Source organism: Nycticebus coucang, chromosome 3 (assembly GCF_027406575.1).
Source record: "Nycticebus coucang isolate mNycCou1 chromosome 3, mNycCou1.pri, whole genome shotgun sequence".
NCBI classification, from domain to species: domain Eukaryota; kingdom Metazoa; phylum Chordata; class Mammalia; order Primates; family Lorisidae; genus Nycticebus; species Nycticebus coucang.
In genome coordinates, this window is record NC_069782.1 from 122,209,675 (window position 1) to 122,231,500 (window position 21,826).

General features: G+C 35.9%; 1 protein-coding gene across 5 annotated transcripts in view; it reads left to right on the forward strand.

The window, feature by feature from the left end:
* Nucleotides 1–21,826, forward strand: part of EXOC6 (exocyst complex component 6) — a 232,339-nt gene that overhangs the window by 66,937 nt on the left and 143,576 nt on the right. For all 5 annotated transcript variants that reach the window (XM_053582721.1, XM_053582723.1, XM_053582724.1 and 2 more), the window contains one exon: nucleotides 18,432–18,636. In XM_053582721.1, the coding sequence (XP_053438696.1) occupies nucleotides 18,432–18,636 (205 nt within the window). The remainder of the gene's footprint in view (nucleotides 1–18,431; nucleotides 18,637–21,826) is intronic.

Below are 21,826 nucleotides of genomic sequence, written 5' to 3' on the forward strand. Positions count from 1 at the left end.
GCTGTTGACCTGGATAGAGTGCTGTGGCATCACAGCAACTTCCAACTCTTGGGCTCAGGTGATAACTCTTGTTTCAGTTTCCCAAGTATCTGGGACTACAGGTGCCTGCCACAGTGCCCGGCTATTTTTGTTGTTGTTGTCGTTGCAGTTGTTATTGTTTCAGCAGGCCTGGGCTGAGTTTGAACCTGCCAGCCTCGTTGTATGTGGCCGGCACCCTACATACTGAGCTACAGGCGCCACCCCCATATTATTAATATATACATTAATATATAATGTATTATACCAAATATAATATATATAATTATTATATGTATAATATATAATATATAGTGTATATAATATATAATTATTATTAATATATATTCTTAAATCATTATACATTCTTATATTTTAAAGGCTAAGATAATAGTTCTATATGTTTGTTGTAAAAAAAATGAGTATCACCCTCTCTACTTCCCATTCATCATTTCTTCTTTATAGGAGCAAAAACTTTTAACCCTTTTTAACTGGTTATATTTATATCTTTAAATAACTAACATGTAGTATTACCTGTTTTCTAGCTTGGTGTATTATCTCTTTTTTCAGTAATATAATCTAATATTTATATATCCCCAGTTATCCCCAAAATGCATTATATCTTTGTTCCTCTCTGAAAACACTAGTTTTCATGTATTTGTCCCTTTTAATCCAAAACAGTCTGCCTGTTTTTTTTTACTTTTCATGAAAGGTCAGTTGTCATGCAGAGAAGGAAATTTGGGGTTTGTTTAATTGTTTCCTTATGTTTAGATTCATGTCAGAAGTCTTTGGCAATAGCATGAGATAAGTGATATTGGGTACCTTGCATTATATGACATCAGAAGGCATGTGCTGTGTCTCTAGGTTATGCTAAGTTGATCATTTGGTTTAAGGGATGACAACCAGGTTTCTTTTGAAAAGGTATATTTTCATCTTTGCAATTAATAAGTAATTTGTGGTGTGTGGTATTTTTGTGTCCTGTTTCCTGACATCCTTTTACTCAGTAATTTTGGTATTATTGCTTTAATCTATTATTATATTGGGGTTATAAAATGGTGAGTTAAAAAAATTCTGTCATTTCTTTAATGTTTATTGTCTTTTTAAAATTTTTTTATTTTTGCCTTTTTTTAATATAACGAAGAGCTTTTCCTTTTTATCCCTCTCTTCTATCTTTTTTTTTCTGATTATTGCTATGGATTCATGGATTTTTAAAATAAATGTCATATTTACTGTTGATATCCTTTTGATGCACAGATTGTTCCAAATTTGGTTAGAGAAACCTCTCAAGCCACTTCCTGTGTCCTTATTTACCTTTGAGTGTTTTTTTGCTTATTATACAATAAAACGTTCCAGGTTCTCATTGTACTTTTCTTGCCTTGGGAATGGCCATTCTTTGAGGTACTTTGTCTGCCTCCTTTTAGTGTGGGTAGCAGTATTTGGAAAGCGAGATCTGTGTGCTAGGTGGGTTTACTACCACCCCCTTCCCCCACATGCACGTACCCTTTATCTGTCATGCTCTTTGTCTTCCAGGGATGCCATTGAGAAGTATGAAGTATGATTTCTCATCTTTAGTTTATGACCTACCTTGTCTCTCTTTTAGAATCTTCTTTTTGTCCTCTGTGGTTTATAACGTACTGATGACTTGCTTTGATATGGTTTATTGTGTTGGGTATTATTTGGTGAGCTTTCTTTTAATCTGGAAACTGATAATGTCCTTAAGCCCTATAAAATTTTCTTGAAATATTGTTTTCCTTCTGTTTTCTTGATGCTTTCTGTAGGACAGGTATTAATGTTCAATCTTCTAGATTGGTCCTCATGTTTTCTTTTTTCTTTCTTTGTTTTTTTTTTTGTGGTTTTTGGCCGGGGCTGGGTTTGAACCCGCCATCTCCGGCATATGGGACCGGCGCCCTACTCCTTGAGCCACAGGCACCACCCACTTTCTTTGTTTTTTTTATTGTTGAGACAGAGTCTCACTGTATCGTCCTGGGTAGCGTGCTGTGGCATCACAGCTCACAGCAACCTCTAACTCTTGGGCTTAAGCGATTTTCTTGCCTCACCCTCCCAAGTAGCTGGGACTACAGGTGCCTGCCACAATGCCTGGCTATTTTTTTTTTTCTTTTTGGTTGCAGTTGTCATTGTTGTTTAGCAGGCCCAGGTTGGGTTTGAACCTGCCTGCTTCAGTGTATGTGGTTGCTGCCCTAACCACTGAGCTTCGGACATCTAGCTGGTCCTCATATTTTCTTTTCTTTTTTTTTTTAAAGAGACAAGAGTCTCACTTTGTCGCCCTCAGTAGAATGCCATGGTGTCACACAGCTCACAGCAACTTCCAACTTCTGGGGCGTAGGTGATTCTCTTGCCTCAGCCTCCTGAGTAGCTGGGACTGCAGGTGCCCGCTACAACGCCTGGCTATTTTTTTGTTGCAGTTTGGCTGGGGCCAGGTTTGAACCCGCCACCCTTGGTATGGGGCCAGTGCCCTACCCACTGAAAATGTTCCTCACATTTTCTTATCTCTCCCTTCTTTGACATTTTTAAATCTCTGTCTTCTTTCTTTTCTGTCTGTGAGGTTTCTTCATTTTTATCTTCTAAAAGCAACTTTGATTTTTTTTTCATATCTGCTACCTGATTTCTAATTTCTAGGAGTGCTCTCTCTCTCTCCTTTTTTTTTTTTGTTTGGAGAAAGAGCCTCACTATGTTGTCCTTGGTAGAGTGCTGTGGTGTCACAGCTCACAGCAACCTCAAACTCTTGGGCTTAAATGATTCTCTTGCCTCAGCCTCCCAAGTAGCTGGGACCACAGGCACCTGCCACAACGCCCGGCTATTTTGTGTTATTGTTATTATTGTTGCAGTTGTTGTCACTATTGTTTTAGCTACCCTGGGCCGGGCTTGAACCTGCCTGCCTTGGTGTATGTGGCCAGCACCGTTACTACTGTGTTACAGGCACTGAGCCTAGAAACTCTTTTTTGATGTTCAATTTTTTTCCTGGTAATCGGTTCTTAATTCATTGTTGCATTATTTTCTCTTAGCTCTCCAAGAATTTAGATATATAATCTTTCACAGTTTGTTCCCTCTAAGGTTTTTTTTTCTAGTTTTTATCTCCACCTTTCATTCCCGTATTTTGTTGTTGTTGTTTGAGATAAGAGTCTTGCTCTGTCATTGCGGTGGCAGTGCCTTGGTCTCAGCCTAGCTCACAGCAACTTCAAACTCCTGAGCTCAAGCAATCCTCCTGCCTCAACTTCCCAAGTAGCTGGGGCTATAGGTTCTGGCCTATACAACCAGCTACTTTTTCGGTTTTTAGTAGAGATGTGTCTTGCTGTTGCTCAGGCTGGTCTGGAACTCCTGAACTCAAGAGATTTCCACCTCGGCCTAGAGTGCTTAGGATTATAGGCATGAGCCACTGTGTCTGGCCTGCCTTTCTTGTTAGAGATGTTTCTCAGATGTGTGGTAATTCATTGGTTGACTATGCATATTAAATGCATTGGACATAAAAACCTGATGGGAAACTCTTGGTGTGTGGGTGGGACTTGATTGTGAGTTTCACTGAAGGTTATCTGGCTGTACTGCTTAGCTGTAAAGCCTCTGATATTAATTAATACCTTAATGTCTTTTTTCTGGGTCTGGTCAGATTTCCTAGAGGACACATCTCCTGTCTTTTTGTTGGAGGGTGAAAATCTGACTGCTGGAATTATGGAATCTGAGTTGGGGAAGAGGGCATCTAGTATTAGTAATCCTTTTGTTTTCACACTAGTATTTCTCTCAGCCTTGGCTGGTGTCACCTTTTCAGAAATAATTTGTTTTAGTCTCTTTAGTCTTTTGCCAAGATGGAAGAAGGACAGTTGCTCAGATGCCTAAAGTGGGGCAGAGAATCTGAGGTCTGATTTATTTTTTAGTTTTTATTTTTAGTGACTATTTTGTTTATTGTACTTAAATTAGTCAAACTGGTACTGATATGCTGCTGTAGCAAAATGTAACATATTCATATACAAATACTAAGAGTATAATGAACAAGTTAGGGATTGTGGTAAAATACAGAAGAGGAAAGGGGTGGAGGAAATCAGAGGAGCACATTACAGCTTAACCCTTCACCTTGATATTGAGGTATTTTTTAAATAAGTAAAGCCTCCCAATCCCAGAAAATAGGAATTATCCTTCATCATATGTTGTTGTATTTTTACTTCCTTTTCTTGAAGTTAAATTCTAAATTCTAAAGATCTCCAAACTAGTATTATATCTACTTATCTATAGCTGGATACTGCTTTTATTATGCTGGGTGTAGCAGCCTAAATTACTGAAACCTCTTTGATTAGACTCCAATCATACCCCATACCCCAAGCTGACACAGTAGACTGAGTGAGAACCAAGATAATCAAGGCAGAGATACACAGCTCTAAAATAATTAAAATCCTAGGAGAAAGGAAGGAATTCAGCCCTGGCTCAGATCATGATTGAATAATATGCTCATTTGTATATGTCTTCAGGCTGTATGTTCATGGACTAATTTAAGACTAACTCATGGTTTGTATGGTACTAAAATACCTGGTGGTTTGTTGTATTACATTATGGCTTTCCCTAGCAGTTTCCAGGTGACTTCTAAATCATTAGTAGGAGAATTTCTCTAGAATTGTATGTAGGACTCCACAGCATCACCTCAATTATGGAACAAATTGTTCCAGTCCTGATTGTTCTAGGCTTAAGTGTACCAGGTTTGATTATATTAAGAAGGGGTGCTCCAAGACTGGCTGTTCTATTTTGGTTACTTCGTGTTGGATTGTTTCAAGTTTGTTGCTCTATCCTGGAAAGTTTCCAGAGGGTCGTTCCTGGTGGTAAGAAGGTAAATATGCCTAGGTTTCCTGTATGTGCTGAGCCATGCATCACACTTGCTATTTTTGGCCAGACTTTTTTCTGCCACCTCCTACATTTTATTCCCTGGTTCTGTAACCAGGCTTTGATCTGTTTGCTGCTAAGGTTCAGAATGTTGGAAAGTTCTTGAATCTGCTGGAGGCTGAGGTGTTTCTGTCTCTGAAATCTGAGTGCACACAACTGGATCAGAGGGAACATGGTTCTGATCTCTGTTTCTTGACATGGATCTTATCTTCCTTCTATACTGTGCTTTACGGAAGCAGGTAGTTTTACTTTGGAACTAGTAGAAGGATCAAGGCCATCTTGAATAAGCAGATCCACGGAGGAAATAAGAGGAGGGACAATGTATGAGTAGGGCATCTCCACAGATAACATTTGAAAGGATGGATAATTTTTTTCAGGCCTGTGAATCATGATATTGATCAAGAGTCCACAGAGTTGGATGCTTTGGGGCAAGGCCAGGCTTTGGGGACTAGCTTTTCACGTTATAGAAAAAGAGGTAAGAAACAAAAACACAAGAGCTATTATGTAAAAAAGGTTAAGGCTTAAGACTTAATTATCTAGGTAGAATATCTTACAGAAATATGAAGATGTCCAGATATAAAAGTGTCAAAAAGCTGAGATGAAGTGAGGCCCTTCTACAGGAACAGGAACAGGGGGTAACTAGCCTAATACAGCAAAAGTCTGGGTCTGCTTCTTGGCAGATTTTTAACCATATTCGTTCTTTTAATCCTTTCTCACCCCTACTTCCAGAAGTAGTAGGATTCCTGTCAACTCATGAATCTTTTGGGGATTCTACAAAATAAATTAGATTATTCTTGGCTTCTCAACTGTTGGCTTAGGATTCAGCTTTCTCAGGGCTGTTGAATTCTTTACTATGTATCCATTAGCTTTCCACCTTCTAAAATTTTATTGTTCCTTTTTCTTCTTTTCTGTCCATTTTTTGGTTTTGTGCTTTAAAAAACGAGTGCTTGGGCGGCACCTGTGGCTCAGTTGGTAAGGCGCCGGCCCCATATACCAAGGGTGGCAGGTTCAAACCCGGCCCTGGCTGAACTGTAACAAAAAAATAGCCGGGCACTGTAGTGGGCGCCTGTAGTCCCAGCTACTTGGGAGGCTGAGGCAAGAGAATTGCTTAAGCCCAGGAGTTGGAGATTGCTGTGAGCTGTGTGATGCCATGACACTCTACTGAGGGCCATAAAGTAAACTTCTGTCTCTACAAAAAAAAAAAAAACAAAAACGAATGTTTTCACTATTGTTTTATTGATGGTTCAAGAAGAAGCAAAGGTGAAAGTATGTATTTAGTTTGCCACCTCATTGGCTATTTAGAACCTCACTTTCCTTTTCTTGGACTTATGGTACCCTGCCACATTGTCTTAAGGGTGAGTGTTCATAAGGTAATAATGTAGATAGTAGACATGGACAGATGTTTCTTCTTGTCAACCAAAAGTGGCAAGTTAGTGACCTACAAAATCAAACTGGTCCACAGATGTATTTGGTTTATCTTGCACAGTGTTAAAACTTTTATTAGTTACCATCACTTCAATTTTGTTTTCTAAAATAAGTCTAGATTTACAGTCAGATGATTCCCTGAATCTTGAATCTTAAGCTAGAATTTTACTTCTTTGATTCCTGTTGAATCTTTAACTTAGTTGTTTCACTATTACTTTGTGTTCAACATATCTGGTGTAGTAGGCTTAAAAATCTTTGTATGTTTTGGAGATTGGCCCCTTTTCTGTAAGATGTGTTGTAAAAATATTTTTTTTATAGTGCAGTTTTTTATTTTTTATTTTTTTTGCTGAGTAGGTTTTTAGGTTGACATTTTTATTTTAATGTAACATAAAAATACACAAGTCATCAGTCTACAATTTCATGAATTTTAAAAAGTAAACACACCTGTGTAACCACCAAGATCAAGATATTGAATATTATTACCATTTAAGAGCTTTCCTTATATTCTCTTACATTACCCAAAACAGGATATAGAATGTTTTTCTTACCCCTACAAAGTTCCCTTATTCCCTTTTCCAACTAATTTCTTGTTTCTGCTCCAGAAATAAAAACTTTTTTATTTCTATCACCATAGATTAATTTTGTGTATTTTATAATTGATATAAATGAAATGATCTTTATTTCAGATAATATTTTTGAAATTTATCTGTTCTTACAGAGTTTGTTTCTTTAGATTGTTGAATAGTAAGAGTTGTTTATCCATTCACCAGTATTTGAATTGTTCCAGGTTTTTGGGTATTATGAATAAGATTACTATGAAATTAGTATACAAGTCTTTTGGCAGGCATATGTTTATATTTCTCTTTAATATATAGGAGTGGCATTGTTGGGTTATGGATCAGGGGTCCTCAGACTTTTTAAACAGGGGGCCAGTTCACTGTCCCTCAGACCATTGGAGGGCCAGACTATAGTTTAAAAAAAAAACTATGAACAAATTCCTATGCACACTGCATATCTTATTTTGAAGTAAAAAAGCAAAACAGGAACAAATACAATCACACCACCTCATGTGGCCTGCAGGCCGCAGTTTGAGGATCCCTGGGATGTTAACTATTTTAATTGTATCATTTACATTTCCATTAGCAATAATATGAGAATTTTATTTTGCTCCACATTCTTACCAACAAATGATATTTAGTCAGTCTGTTTTAGTTGAGCCATTTTGGTAAATGTAAATTATTTCATTGTGGTTCATTTTGCATTTTTCTGATGACTAATGTTGAGTACCTTTTCATTTATTATTTAGCCACTTGTGTGTTTTCTTTTGTGAAGTATCTTTTCAAATCTTTTGCTTATATTTTTTAATTAATAGATTTTTTTAAGAACAATTTTAGGTTTACTGAAATATTGAACTGAAAGTAGAGAGAGTTCACATATACTTTCCTTTTCCTCACATGTACAATTTCTTTGTTGTTAACGTCTTGCATTAGGTGGTACATGTATTGCATTCAATGAACCAGTATTGACGTACTGTTATTAACCAAAGTTCATACTTTACACTAGGGTTTACTCTGTATAGTATTCTTGTATAGTTCTATGAATTTTGACAAATACATAATATCATGTGTTCAGCATTAAAGTATCATATGATACTGCCTGAAAAATTCCCTGTGCTTCCTCTTTTTCCCTATCCCTTATCCTGCAAACCCCTCCCAGTTGCTAGACCTTTGTATTGTTTCTATAGTTTTGCCTTTTCCAGATTGTCAGATAGTTGAAATCATATTGGATATAACATGTTAATACTTGTGGGTAGAAATGTGGGAGAACTAGGCTGAGGAGTAGAGGCAGAGGAGGCTGTCCTCTTGATGCAATCATGTTAGGCAATCATGTTATTTAGTTAAATTGGAATTTATAAAATGTTCTATCAGTTAAGGAATGCGGATTGTGAGGCAAGGGATAAAGGACTGATAGAGGATATGGATTCTGAAGAGAGTATGTGTGCAGGGAGACCACAGTGTTTGTTGGGAGCCCCAAAAGTGTTGAACATGACAGCACAAGTCTTGGAGAAAGGGACGAGAGATATCTTACTGAGGCCTGACCTGTCCCCTACAGAGAGCCTGTACAAAGGTCTGTAGTGGCAAATGAGCCATTGAGAGATGTCCTGGGAATAGTACGGGCAGCTGGCTCCCTGATAAGAGGAACAGCCTCTTGGGGTTAGATAAGAGGAACAGCTTCTTTCTCCCCCAACGCTGGATATGGGTATGGTGTTAGCCTGTCAGCCCTGCAGGGGTCTGGAGACTTAATTGCCTCCTTTGGAAACTGTGTGCATGGTCAAACCTGCTGACTGCTTTTGCATCCTGCTTCTAAGTCCAGTTCTTTGTTCTCTTCACCTTGTTCTGTTTTTTTAGTTTATAGTTAGTATAGAGTGAAACAGTAAAGGTTACAAAAGTTAATTAAATAGTAACTTAGTTGAAATTGTAATGCCACAAAGAATGATGATGTATAGTGTAGGCTTTTGTTTCTCCCTCGGATTATTCATTTGCTGATTTAATGATAATGTATGTAATAAATACTGAGTTAACCCAGAGATGGGCCTTAGTCTCTCGCATTAGGTGGTGTTGGTCCCCTGGGCCCACTCTTTTTAAAACCTACTTTGTCTCTTTGTCTTTATGTCTTTCATTCCCTCATCACTGCAGAAGCATTGGGCCTACCCACAGTTTGTGTGGGGGCTGGCCTCCTACACATACTGGCTTCTTTTACCTAACAATATGCATTTAAGGTTCCTCCATGTCTTTCATGGTTTGATAACTTGCCTTTTTATCACCGAATAATCTTGCATTGCATGAATGAATCATTGTTTATCTATCTATCCACATACCCAAGGACAGCTTGGTTGCTTTCAAGTTTTAATGAGTAAAACGGCTATAAACATTTGTGTACAGGTTTTTGTAGACATCTTGTTTCCAATTAATTTAAGTAAACACCTGGGGACACAGGTGGATCACATAGGAAGACTATATTTGGTTTTATAAGAGGGGAAGCTGCCAAACTGTCTTCCATAGTGGCTATACTATTTAGTACCCCACCAGCTTTGAATGAGAGTTCCTGTTGCTCCACATCCTTTCCAGGATTTTGTATTGTCAGTGGTTTGAATTTTTGCCTACTCTTATGGGTATATAGAAGTACCTTATTGTTTTAATTTGTAATTTGCTAATTATCTGATAGTGAGCATCTTCTCATGTGTGTATCTTCTTTGGCAAGATGTCTGTTCAGGTCTTTTGCCCACTTTTTAATTTGGTGGGTTTTTTTTATTGTTAAATTTTAAGTGTTCCTTGTATATTTTGGATACAAGTACTTTATCAGGTGTTTGGAAAAATATTTTTTCTCAATCTGTGGTTTTTAATTCATTTTCTTAATTGTCTTTACAGAGTAGAAAGTTTTACTTTTATTGAAATCCAGCTTACCTTTTTTTTGTGGATTTTGCTGTGATGTTGTTTCTAAAAACTCATTGCCAAACTCATGATCATCTAGATTTTCTCCTATGTTATTTTCTAGTCTTAAAATTTTGTGTTTTACATTTGTTAATAGTTCTGTGATTCATTTTGAGTTAATTTTTGTGAAAAGTGAAGGTCAGTGTTTAGATTTCTTTATTTACTTATTTTGCATGTGGAGGTCAGTTGCTACAGCAACATTTGTTAAAAAGGCTACCCTTTTTCCATTGAATTTCTTTTGCTCTGTTTTGAAAGATCAATTGACTGTTTGTGTGGTGTATTTCTGTGTTTTCTATAGGGTTCCATTGACTTGTTTGTCAGTCCTTTTGCCTTTACCACACTGTTTTAAATATTATAGCTTTAGGCACTAGTAAGTCTTGAAGTTGAGTAGTGTCCTTTAACTTTGTTCTTCAATGTTGTGTGACTATTCTGGGTTTTTTGACTTTCTATACAAACTTTAGAGTCAGATTATCAATATCCACAAAGTAAATTGCCAGGGATTTGATTAGGATTGTGTCAAATCTATAGATCAAGTTGGTAAGACTTGATTTCTTGATAGTATTGAGTCTTCTTAACCATGAACATGGGATATCTCCTTATTTATTTAGATGTTTAAAGATTACTTTCATTAGAATTTTGTTGTTTATCTCATATAGCTCCTATATAATTTTTTTTAGAATTATACCTAAATATTTTGTTTTTTGGTATTAATATAAATAGTATTGTGTTTTTAATTTCAAATTTTAATTATTCCTTTCTAGTTTATAGGAAAGCATTTGACTTTGTATATTAACCTTGTATCCTGTGACCTTGTTATAATCACACATTCCAGAATTTTTTGTCGTTGATTATTTGGATTTTCTACTTAGGCAATCATGTTGGCTACAGCTTTTCTTTCTTTCTTCTCAATCTGAATACCTTATACTTCCTTTTCTTGTCTTACTGTAGTAGCTACAACTTTCAGTATGATATTGAATAGGAATGGTGAGAGGGAACATACTTGCGTTGCTTCTGATCTCATGGGGGAAAGCATCTTGTTTCTCACTATTAAGTGTGATATTGGTTTTGTGTGATTTTAATTTTTTTAAATTTGTTAAGACATGTTTTGCGGCCCACATCGTTATCTTTCTTGATGTTCTATGTGAGCTTGAAAAGAATGTATATTGTGCACTTGATGGATGAAGTCCAGTTGATTGATAATACTGCTTACTTCAAATATGTCTTCAGTGAATTTTTCCTGCTGGGTCTGTCAATTACTTATTACTGTTAGAGGGGTGTTCAAGTACTACAATTGTAGTGTTTCTATAAGCTTTTGCCTCACATAGTTTAGCCCTCTTTTGTTAGTCACATACATATTCAAGATTGTTATGTTTTATTGGAGAATTGTCCACTTTATCATTTTATAATGCTCCTCTTTATCCCTAATAATTTTCCTTGCTCTGTAGTCTGTTTTATCTTAAATTGGTATAGCTTCTGTAGCTTTCTTTTGATTAGTGTCAGTATGGTATTGATGTATCTTTCTCTGTCCCTGTACTTTTATTCTGTGTCTTTGTGTTTCTTATATATATTTGGGTCTTTATTTTTCCACTTAGAATCATAGAGCTTCCAGAAGAAAATTTAGGATGATATCTCCACAACCCTTAGGTGAGCAAAGATAAGGGTGAGCAAAGATAATTTTAGATTAGTCACAAAAAGCTACCTTGAAAAAAATAAATTGGACTTTAAAAATTTCTGTTCATTAAAACACATCTTTAAGAAAATAATAGGCAAGTCACAGACAAGGAGAAAACATTTGTGGTATGTTTACTGACAGAACTCAAAATTTATAAAGAACTTCTACAAATTAATAATAAAAGAGGGAGAAAAAAAGACTAAAAATAAGGAACTTCCAGTTTATAGGCTGGTGAGTAAAGAACTTGGAAGTCATCTCTGCTGTCCTTATAAAAAAAAAAAAAAGAAAAGAGGAAACAAACTGAAAACCAACAGCCTTCCTTAGATCCATTAGAAAACTGAGGTCACTTGTCAAACTGCTGCTCAAGAAGCTGGAGAGACAGGCAAGGATAATGTATCACAGTTTACTGGGAGCAGAAGATACAGGCGGAGCCTGGTAGGAACACTTGTCAGGTGATTAAGCATATGTTTGTTGAACTCCAGGGGGCCTAACCTCCAGAAGAGCTCCCATACTTTTGTGAGGTTTACTTTTAGGAACCCCACCACATTCTGAGGGTGAAGACTGGAAAAAAATCCCAGCAAGAGGAGAAAAAAGGTAACCAGTTTTAAATAATCAGAGTACTCTGTTCTTAACAAAGCCTTGCTGGCAGAATTTTGATATGAATTCCATTGCCTTAATAGATACTGAGTTTTTGAAACTTTCTATTTTGTCTTGAGTCAGTTTTTATATCTTGTGTGTTTTCAAGGACTTCAACCATTTCATCTGAGTTCCTGAATTTATAGGCATAGAGTTTATATTCTCCAGTTATCCTTTTAATGCCTGTAGTATCTATGGTAATATACCTTTTTTTCATTCTTGATGTTAGTAATTTATGTCTTTTTTTGTTTGTTTCTGATATGTCTAGTAGGTGGTTATCGGTTTTATTGAGATTTCAAAGAGTGAACATTTGATTTTATTTTCTGTTTTTTCTATTATATTTCCATTTTAATCTTTATTACTTCCACTCTTGAGATTTTAATTTGTTCTTCTTTTCTGTATTCATAAAGTGGTAGTGGAGAACATTGATTTTTAGGCCTTTCTTCCTTTTCTGTTATAAAAATTTCAGTTATTGTTCTGTTTTGCCTATTTCCTCTTAGTTCTTTCCATTTTACATTATTTACTAATATTTCAAAGTGTTATCAGCTGCATATACAATTATGATTTTTTAAAATTTTTAATAATTAGCCTTTTATCCTTATGAAATGTCCCTCTTTAGGCTCGACACCCTTAGCACAGTAGTTATGGTACCAGCCACATACACTGAGGCTGGCAAGTTTGAATCCAGCCTGGGAGCTAAGCAACAGTGATAACTGCAACAGAAAAATAGTTGGGTGTTATGGCAGGTATCTGTAGTCCTAGCTGCTTGGGAGGCTGAGGCAAGAGACTCGCTTAAGCCCAAGAGTTTGAGGTTGCTGTGAGCTGTGATGCCCTGGCACTCTACTGAGGCAATGTAGTGAGACTCTGTCTCAAAAAAAAAAAAAAAAGAAATGTCTCTTTTTACCTTTGGTAATGTATTCTGTGGTCTGAATTCTGCTTTGTCTGATATTAATGTAGTCATTATAGTTATTCTTACATACTTAAGTGTTTGCATGAGATCCTTTGACATCCTTTTTCTTTCAGCATGTCCGTCTTTCTGTGTCAAATATCTTTCTTGTCAACAGCATATTTTTGGGTCCTACTTTTTTTTTTTAAATCCAGTGGGCAGTCCCTGCTTTTTACCTGGGTGCTTTTAGACTGTTTACATTTAATGACATTGTTATTAGATCGATTCTAATTTCATTACCTTGTATCTTTTTTTTTTGAGACAGAGTCTCACTCTGTCATCTTGGCTAGAGAACAGCGGTGTCATCATAGCTCACTGCAACCTCAAACTCCTGGGCTGATGCAATCCTCCTCCCTTAGTCTCCTGAGTAGCTGGGACTACAGGCATATACTACCACACCAGCTAATTTTTGTTTTTTTGTAGAGACAGGGTCTTGTTCTTGCATTAATTTTTGGAAATTTTTTTCTGTCATTTCTTCTGGTATTTCTTTTGCTCCAACTCCAGTTATACGTGTATATGAGATTACTTAATGTTGTTTCATAAATTTTAGGAACTTACATTTCTTTGTGTTTCAATTTGAATTATTTTTGGACCTATCTTCAAATTTAAGTGAACATGGTTTAACTGATATATGACACTATTTCTCCTTTTTCCATTCTTTGTGGCTATGTGTTTGAGTTTGCATAATTTCTGTTCATCTTCACATTCATATATTATTTTTTCTTCCATGTTCAGTCTTTTTTTTCCTTGTTCAGTCTGCTGTTAAACTCTTTGAATGAATTCTTTATTTCTGATATTTTACTTTTTATTTTAAGCATTTCTATTTGCTTCTTTGTTGATTGTTTCTCTGCTAAAAATCCCATCTTTTCATGCATATTGATTACCTTTTCTACTAGATTCTATAACATTTATAATAATTATCTTTAATTTCTTTTTTAACAGAGTCTGTCTTTGTTGTCCAGGCGGGAGTTCAGTTGCATAATCACAGCTTACTGTAAACTCCAATTTCTGGGTTCACACAGTTCTCTTACCTCAATCTCCCAAGTAGCTAGGACTATAGGAGTGTGCCACCATACCCAGCTAGTTTTTTAAAAATTTTATAGAGATTATGTTGTCTAGGCTGGTCTAGAAATTCTGGCTTCCCAGAGTGCTGGAATTGACTCCAAAAGGCATGAGCATTATGTTCCCACCCTTACCTTAAATTTCTTACCTGTTAATTTTAAGATCTAGGCTACCTATATGTTTGCTTTCATTGGCTTTTTAAAATTTAATTATGAGTCAGTTTCTTTCACTTATTCATGTATCTTGTACTTTTTTTGTGTGTAGGACATTATATTTAAAAAGATTGGTAGAAACTGAAATAACCAATTCTATGATAAGATAAACTCTGGTGAAGTGGAAGTACCCAAGTAAAGGCAAATGAAATAAGAACAATGGAGTAATTTGTACCTTGTGAGCCGGGGAACTATTAGGATCTTCACATTTCTCCATTAAGCGATGATACACACATTTTTTGAAGTGTCTCACATTTATAAAAATAGACATTTTGTCAGAGGTTTAATATAGGACATTTAACATTATAACAAATAAAAAATCAGAAACTTCAAATTCTAAATAAGGACATTATTACATTAAGATATCAGACTTACAAATAGGGTAATAATTTGTTTTTAAATGATTTTATTTATAAGTTCAATTCTGTTATATACTTTTAAATAGAACCCGACAGAATTGGAAATGGAGATACATGACTAGATGGCAATGTGGCCAAATGTTGATGAAATAATTACTATATGTTAGTATCAGATCATAGGTGCTTTTTATTTAACTGTTACAGCTTTTGTATTTTTCCAGTAGTTATGGATAATGGATGCAGTTTTTAGAAATGGCATTGTATGTACCTGAAGAGAAATGGTAATTTATTATGATGCAGAACTGTGCTTGCATTTAGAACCAGGTAGGACTTAGGAGATTTGTGGCTAAATTTTAGAAAGGGTCCAAAGTTTGGCCTCTAAGTTCTTCTTTCTGCCAAATATGTAAATATTCTGGGTATGTTAGCCTGGATTTTCCAGAAAGTAGAGCCTGAGGTATGGTCTTACATTTTACTACGTTTTTAGAGAATATTATCCCAGGGAAGCTCTCTCAACTGCAGTTTGAGGGAAAGGGAAATGGGACAGGAAATTTGGGAGAGCAGACATGAGGGTGAGTTGTCGAGTTAGCCATTGCTTGATATTGTTTAATTTCAAATACCTTTTGGGAGGTTGTATATTTTATTGTAAGTTAGGACCTTCTGTTCAGGAAGAGGAAAGGAGAATTTATCTTCTTGTTTTCTTTTCTCATTGGTTAGGCATTCAACCCACTCGCACTAACTCCACATATTTCTAGGCTGTGAATTTATGGGTAGGTCTTGTGATGTCTCATGCCTCTCATTATGTCTCACCGGAGCATCAGGATGGGAGGTAGGGATGAGCAGCGTGAACGGTGGCAGAGCTGAGCTGTGAAGTCAGTTGACTATCTCTATGTTGCAAAAACTACTTTTCATTTAGCATATATCACTTATGATTTCAAATACATTATGACATTACTTATCAATTTTCAGAAAACATACCTGTAGTAGAGAGACTACTTTGAGGATATACCTAGTTCAAATCAAGTCAGGAAATAGTCCAGGGTATAATAGCACAGTTTGGCTATTGACTGATTTATTCCATCTAAAATATTACTGGGTTATACTAATTATAAGTATACTGGGTTATACTTATACTGATTTATTCCATCTAAAATATTACTGGGTTATACTTATACTTATTATTTTACTTCATCTAAATCTTTAATCTAATCTAATCTTAGGCATTATCAAAATCATTGTAACATCTCTGTCACCCATACCATCATTTAAATATCTTAATTTCTGATCAAATGTATGTTTTGTTTATATTCTAAAAATTCTTATGATTTTGCAGTAATCAAGATAACTTGGATGGTCTGAAGTTAGTGGTAATATTTTGTGACAATTTGCAAAATATATCGTCTTGGAAAATTTGTGCTAGAAAACTAGTAAATAACAGTATTTTTAAATAGCATTTGAATATACTATCTTTTCAACTTTTGTATTGCTTTTTTATTTATTAAAATTGTGCTTTCTCTCTCTCTTTTTTTTTTTTTTGAGACAGAGTCTTACTTTGTAGCCCTCGGTAGAGTACTGTGACGTCACAGCTCACAGCAACCTCCAACTCTTGGGCTTAAAAGATCCTCTTGCCTCAGCCTGCTGAGTGGCTGGGACTACAGGCACCCACCACAACACCCAGCTATTTTTGTTACAATTGCCACTGCTATTTTAGCTGGCCGGGGCCAGGTTCAAACCTGCCACCCTTGGTTTATGGGGCTGGTGCCCGACCCACTGAGCCACAGACGCTGCCCCTTTTCTCATTTTTAATATCAGCCAATTCAATAGAAAGGTATAGAATACTATTTGATTAATTTTTAAAACTCTTTTACCTAACTTTCAAGGGGATTTTGGTGAAACTGACAGTTTGAAAAGTCTCAGTCCTGTTACCAGTTAATTATGGTATCTTTCCCAAATTATATACTCTTTCTCTATGTTTCAGTTTTCTCATCCATAGAATGTTAATTGTAATATATGCCATAGAAATGTACCTCATAAAAGTCTAAAGAAAATTAAATTATACGCAATATATGAAAGTATGTGTCAATTTCTCTAGCACAAAGGCTATACTTTACTAATTGCTCTATACCCAGCATGTGTACCTTACAAACATTAGGCATTTAGTGCATATTTGTTGAATTTCAAAATACTCTACCAATGGATTTTCACCTAGCTTTTGTGACACTTTAGTATTTCTAATTGCCTTAATTTTATAAAATATTCCCAAAAAAGTTAAATACATTTTTTTTTCTCATTTTATTTTATTGACTTACTATTTTATTTTGGCCAGGGCTGAGTTTGAACCCGCCACCCTCGGTACATGGGGCTAGCACCCTACTCACTGAGCCACAGGCGCTGCCCAAAAGTTAAATAAATTTTTACTTTAATTACAGTTGAGTCTGTGTTATGTAATGGAGTATATAGATGGATATTGTCATGAAAGAGATAATTTGGAATCATATATCAAATAACTGAATGTTATAATTTACAAATGTGAAACTATATTCATTTAAGGTATTGTGATAACTGTGATAATGTTCTTTTTTTTTTTTTTTTTTATTGTGAATTTCTAAAGGGGAGAGGCTGTGTCATTCACTTATGTGTGTCTGGAATCCATCAGAAGACCTGACCAAGCTTTAGGACATTATCTTTGTCCTTAGTCTGTTTAGTGTTGCTATAATGAACACATAAGGTAGCGTAATTTATAAAGAGAAGAAGTTTATTTAGCTAGTAATTCTGCTGACTAGAAGGTTTAAGACTGGGCACCTGGTTAGAGACTCTGGCTGCTTCCACTCATGGCAGAAGGCCAATGGGAGCCAATGTGTACAAAAGATCATGTGGCAAATGAGGGGAAGTGAGAGAGAAGGGGGAATGCCAGCTGTCTGTAACAGTCAGTTCTGTGGGAACTAGTAGAGTGAGATCTCACTTGTTACCCTTTCCCAGGGAGGATATTCATCTATTTATGGGGGAGCTCTCATGACCCAAACACTCCCCAACTTCAATATTGGGGTCAAGTTTCAGCATAGGCTCTGGGGGAACAAATACCCAAACTGTAGCATACTACAGTTTCACTAACTGTGCCAGCTCCAAACTAGTAGTAACCATTGTTACTGGAATATTGTGTAATATTATGAAGACCACATTCTGAGACTGCATCTAGGATCAGTGGGAAAGATTCTGTGTTCAGTTAGCAACGTCTGCCACGGACACCAAAGACAAAATGGTAGCATATACCTAGGGGTAAAGATTTTACAAAAATGGGATTTGGGCTATGACATGGAGCACTGAATTAACAGCATTGCTTGCCCAGACACCATAGGACCAAAAGAATTTTAATTTAATTATGGGTAATGTTGCATGAAGTCCCTCATGCGTGATCGGTGATGCAGAGTACAGACCTGCAGTTGAAATAGTATGGAACAAGGAGTGGCTACAAGCTCTATGATGGCAAGCAGCCGATAATGTTCTTAATGTTATAGATTTAGATGAAATAAAGAAATTTTATATTACTATATGCCATGAATTTTCAGCCTGCAACTTATTCATGTGATTCATAGTTTGTGCTCAGTAAATAAAAATAAACACTAATTGTACTTATTTTAACTATAACTATGTCCTTTTTGACTGATTAATTATTTGGACTTGTAAAGTTAATGTGATAAGAACTTTTTACAGAGTTTACTTTTTGACTTCTTGCAGGTATTATTCTGCTTTAAAAACTATGGAACAGTTAGAGAATGTGTACTTTCCCCGGGTTAGTCAATACCGATTTTGTCAGCTAATGATAGAAAATCTTCCTAAACTCCGTGAAGATATTAAAGAAATCTCCATGTCTGATCTCAAAGACTTTTTGGAAAGTATTCGAAAACATTCTGACAAAATAGGTGAAACAGCAATGAAACAGGTGAGATTTATAAAGAGAATTTTATTTTAACATTATTTAATAATATATGGTATAGAATATGTCAAATATTATTTAATAATATGTGATGTAGAATATATCTAAGGATTACTTCTTTAATTTACATAAATGCTTATTTTGTTTAGTTTTATATTTTTCTTATTTTTCCTGTTCTTGCTTTGAATGGATTTTGTCAGTGTTTTCTCTGAGTTTATAGTTTTCCTTATTTAAGTAAAGTCAATCTAATTTTAGTTCATTAGTTACCAGCTGAATTCTCAATGGTCTTCTCCACATATATTGTTACATTATCTTTTATTATCAGCCAAAATTGAAAGAAAATTAGCTAAAAAGTGGCAGCCACGGAGGCAAGTGAGAACCTTTATATGCTAAGGTTCTAAATTGTTTTTTCTTTCTTTCTTTTCTTTCTTTCCTTTCTTTCTTTTCTTTCTTCTCACTTTGTTGCCCTCGGTAGAGTGTTGTGGCATTACAGCTCACTGCAACCTTCAAGTCTTGGACTTTAGCGATTCTTTTGCGTCAGCCTCCCATAGTTGGGATTGCACGCCCCCCCGCCCCATGCCTGGCTATTTTTTGTTGCAGTTTGGCTGGGACCAGGTTCGAACCTGCCACCCTCAGTATATGGGGCCAGCACCCTACCCATTGAGCCACAGGCGCCACCCTGTTCTCTTTTTAAAACAATTTAAAAGTAATAACTTTGAATTAAAAACCCCTACAGTTCAACAATAAAAGACAAATAATGGGGAAAATATTTAGCAGTTGAAAAGTTTATGTACTCCCACATAGAAGTAAAAATTCAAGTTTTTAAAACTCAAGTTGGGGGCTGGGGGAAGGAGGGTGGGCGAAGAGGGGAGGAGGGAGATTGGTGCGCTCCCACTTAATGGGCACAATGTAGGGGTGTTTGGCATGCCTTTTGGGTGTGGGACACAAGTACAAGATGGGCTATATTTAACAAATTCAGATATTGTGATTTGGTTGTTTGTTCTCTCACATAAAAAAAAAAAAGGAAAAGTTAATATACCTACCTTTTGAGTCAACAGTTGACTCATAGGTTTTTATTAGTGAGAAATGAAAACATGGCCTTATGATGTTCATAGAAGATTTGTTCACAATTAGCCTCAAACTGGAAACAACCTAAATGGCTATCAAAAGAAGAATGGATACACAAGTTTCCTACAGTGAATACTACTTAGCAATAAAAAAGAAGTGAATTACTGATAATACAACAACATATGTGAATCTCACAGATATATAGAGCCATAGTAATCAAACAGAAAAAGACAAAAACTGTGTGATTCTATTTTATGGAAAAGAGGCAAAACTAACTTAAGATGAAAAAAAATCCAAACATCAGTTGCCTCTGCATGGGGAGTTTGCCTGGGAAGGGACAAGAAGGGAGTTTTAGGGAGATAAAAATCTTGCATCTATGCCATGATAAAAGTGTCAAAATTTTACATCAAAGATTTGTATTTCAATATATATCTTGAGAGGAAACTATAAAAAATAATTGGGGTATGTATAGAGTGAATGAGTAAATGTATAGATGAAACAAGAATATTAAAATATTACTTGTTGAAGATAAGGATGGGTATGTGGGAGTTCATAATATTAATGTTTCCATTGTTTGTGACTGAAATTTTCAATAACAAAAGCCTTTATTTTTATTTACTTATTTTTTATTAAATCATAGCTGTGTACATTAATGTGATCATGGGGCACCATACACTGGTTTTATAGACCGTTTGACACATTTTCATCACATTGGTTAACATAGCCTTCCTGGCATTTTCTTAGTTATTGTGTTAAGACATTTATATTCTACATTTACTAAGTTTCACATGTACCCTTGTAAGATGCACCACAGGTGTAATCCCACCAATTACCCTGCTTCCGCCCATCCTCCCCCCTCCCTCCCCTCCCTCTCCACCTTCCCCATACTCTTAGGTTGTAACTGGGTTATAGCTTTCATATGAAAGCCATAAATTAGTTTCATAGTAGGGCTGAGTACATTGGATACTTTTTCTTCCATTCTTGAGATACTTTACTAAGAAGAATATGTTCCAACTCCATCCATGTAAACATGAAAGAGGTAAAGTCTCCATCTTTCTTTAAGGCTGCATAATATTCCATGGTGTACATATTTATTAATCCATTTGTGGATTGATGGGCACTTGGGCTTTTTCCATGACTTAGCAATTATGAATTGGGCTGCAATAAACATTCTGGTACAAATATCTTTGTTATGATGTGATTTTTGGTCTTCTGGGTATAATACATAGTAGAGGAATTATAGGATTGAATGGCAGGTCTATTTTTAGGTCTCTAAGTGTTCTCCAAACATCTTTCCAAAAGGAATGTATTAATTTGCATTCCCACCAGCAGTGTAGAAGTGTTCCCTTTTCTCCACATCCGCGCCAACATCTCTGGTCTTGGGATTTTGTGATATGGGCTAATCTTACTGAAGTTAGAAGATATCTCAAAGTAGTTTTGATTTACATTTCTCTGATGATTAAGGATGATGAGCAGTTTTTCATATGTCTGTAGGCTGTGCACCTGTCTTCTTCAGAGAAGTTTCTCTTCAAGTCCCTTGCCCAGCCTGCAATGGGATTGTTCTTTTCTTGCTTATATGTTTGAGTTCTCTATGGATTCTGGTTATTAAACCTTTGTCGGAGACATAACCTGCAAATATCTTCTCCCATTCTGAGGGCTGTCTGCTTGCTTTACTTACTGTGTTTTTGGCTGTGCAGAAGCTTTTTAGTTTGATCAGGTCCCAGTAGTATATTTTTGAAGCTGCTTCAATTCCCCAGGGGGGTCTTCCTCATAAAATACCCACCCAGACCGATTTCTTCGAGGGTTTTCCCTGCACTCTCTTCTAGTATTTTTATAGTTTCATGTCTTAAATTTAAATCTTTGATCCAGTGAGAGTCTATCTTAGTTAATGGTGAAAGGTGTGGGTCCAGTTTCAGTCTTCTACAGGTTGCCAGCCAGTTCACCCAGCACCATTTGTTAAATAGGGAATCTTTTCCCCACTGAATGTTTTTAATTGGCTTGTCAAAGATCAAATAATGGTAAGTAGCTAGATTCATGTCTTGGTTCTCTATTCTGTTCCAGACATCTACTTATCTGTTTTTGTGCTAGTACCATGCTGTTTTGATCAGTATCGATTTATAGTATAGTC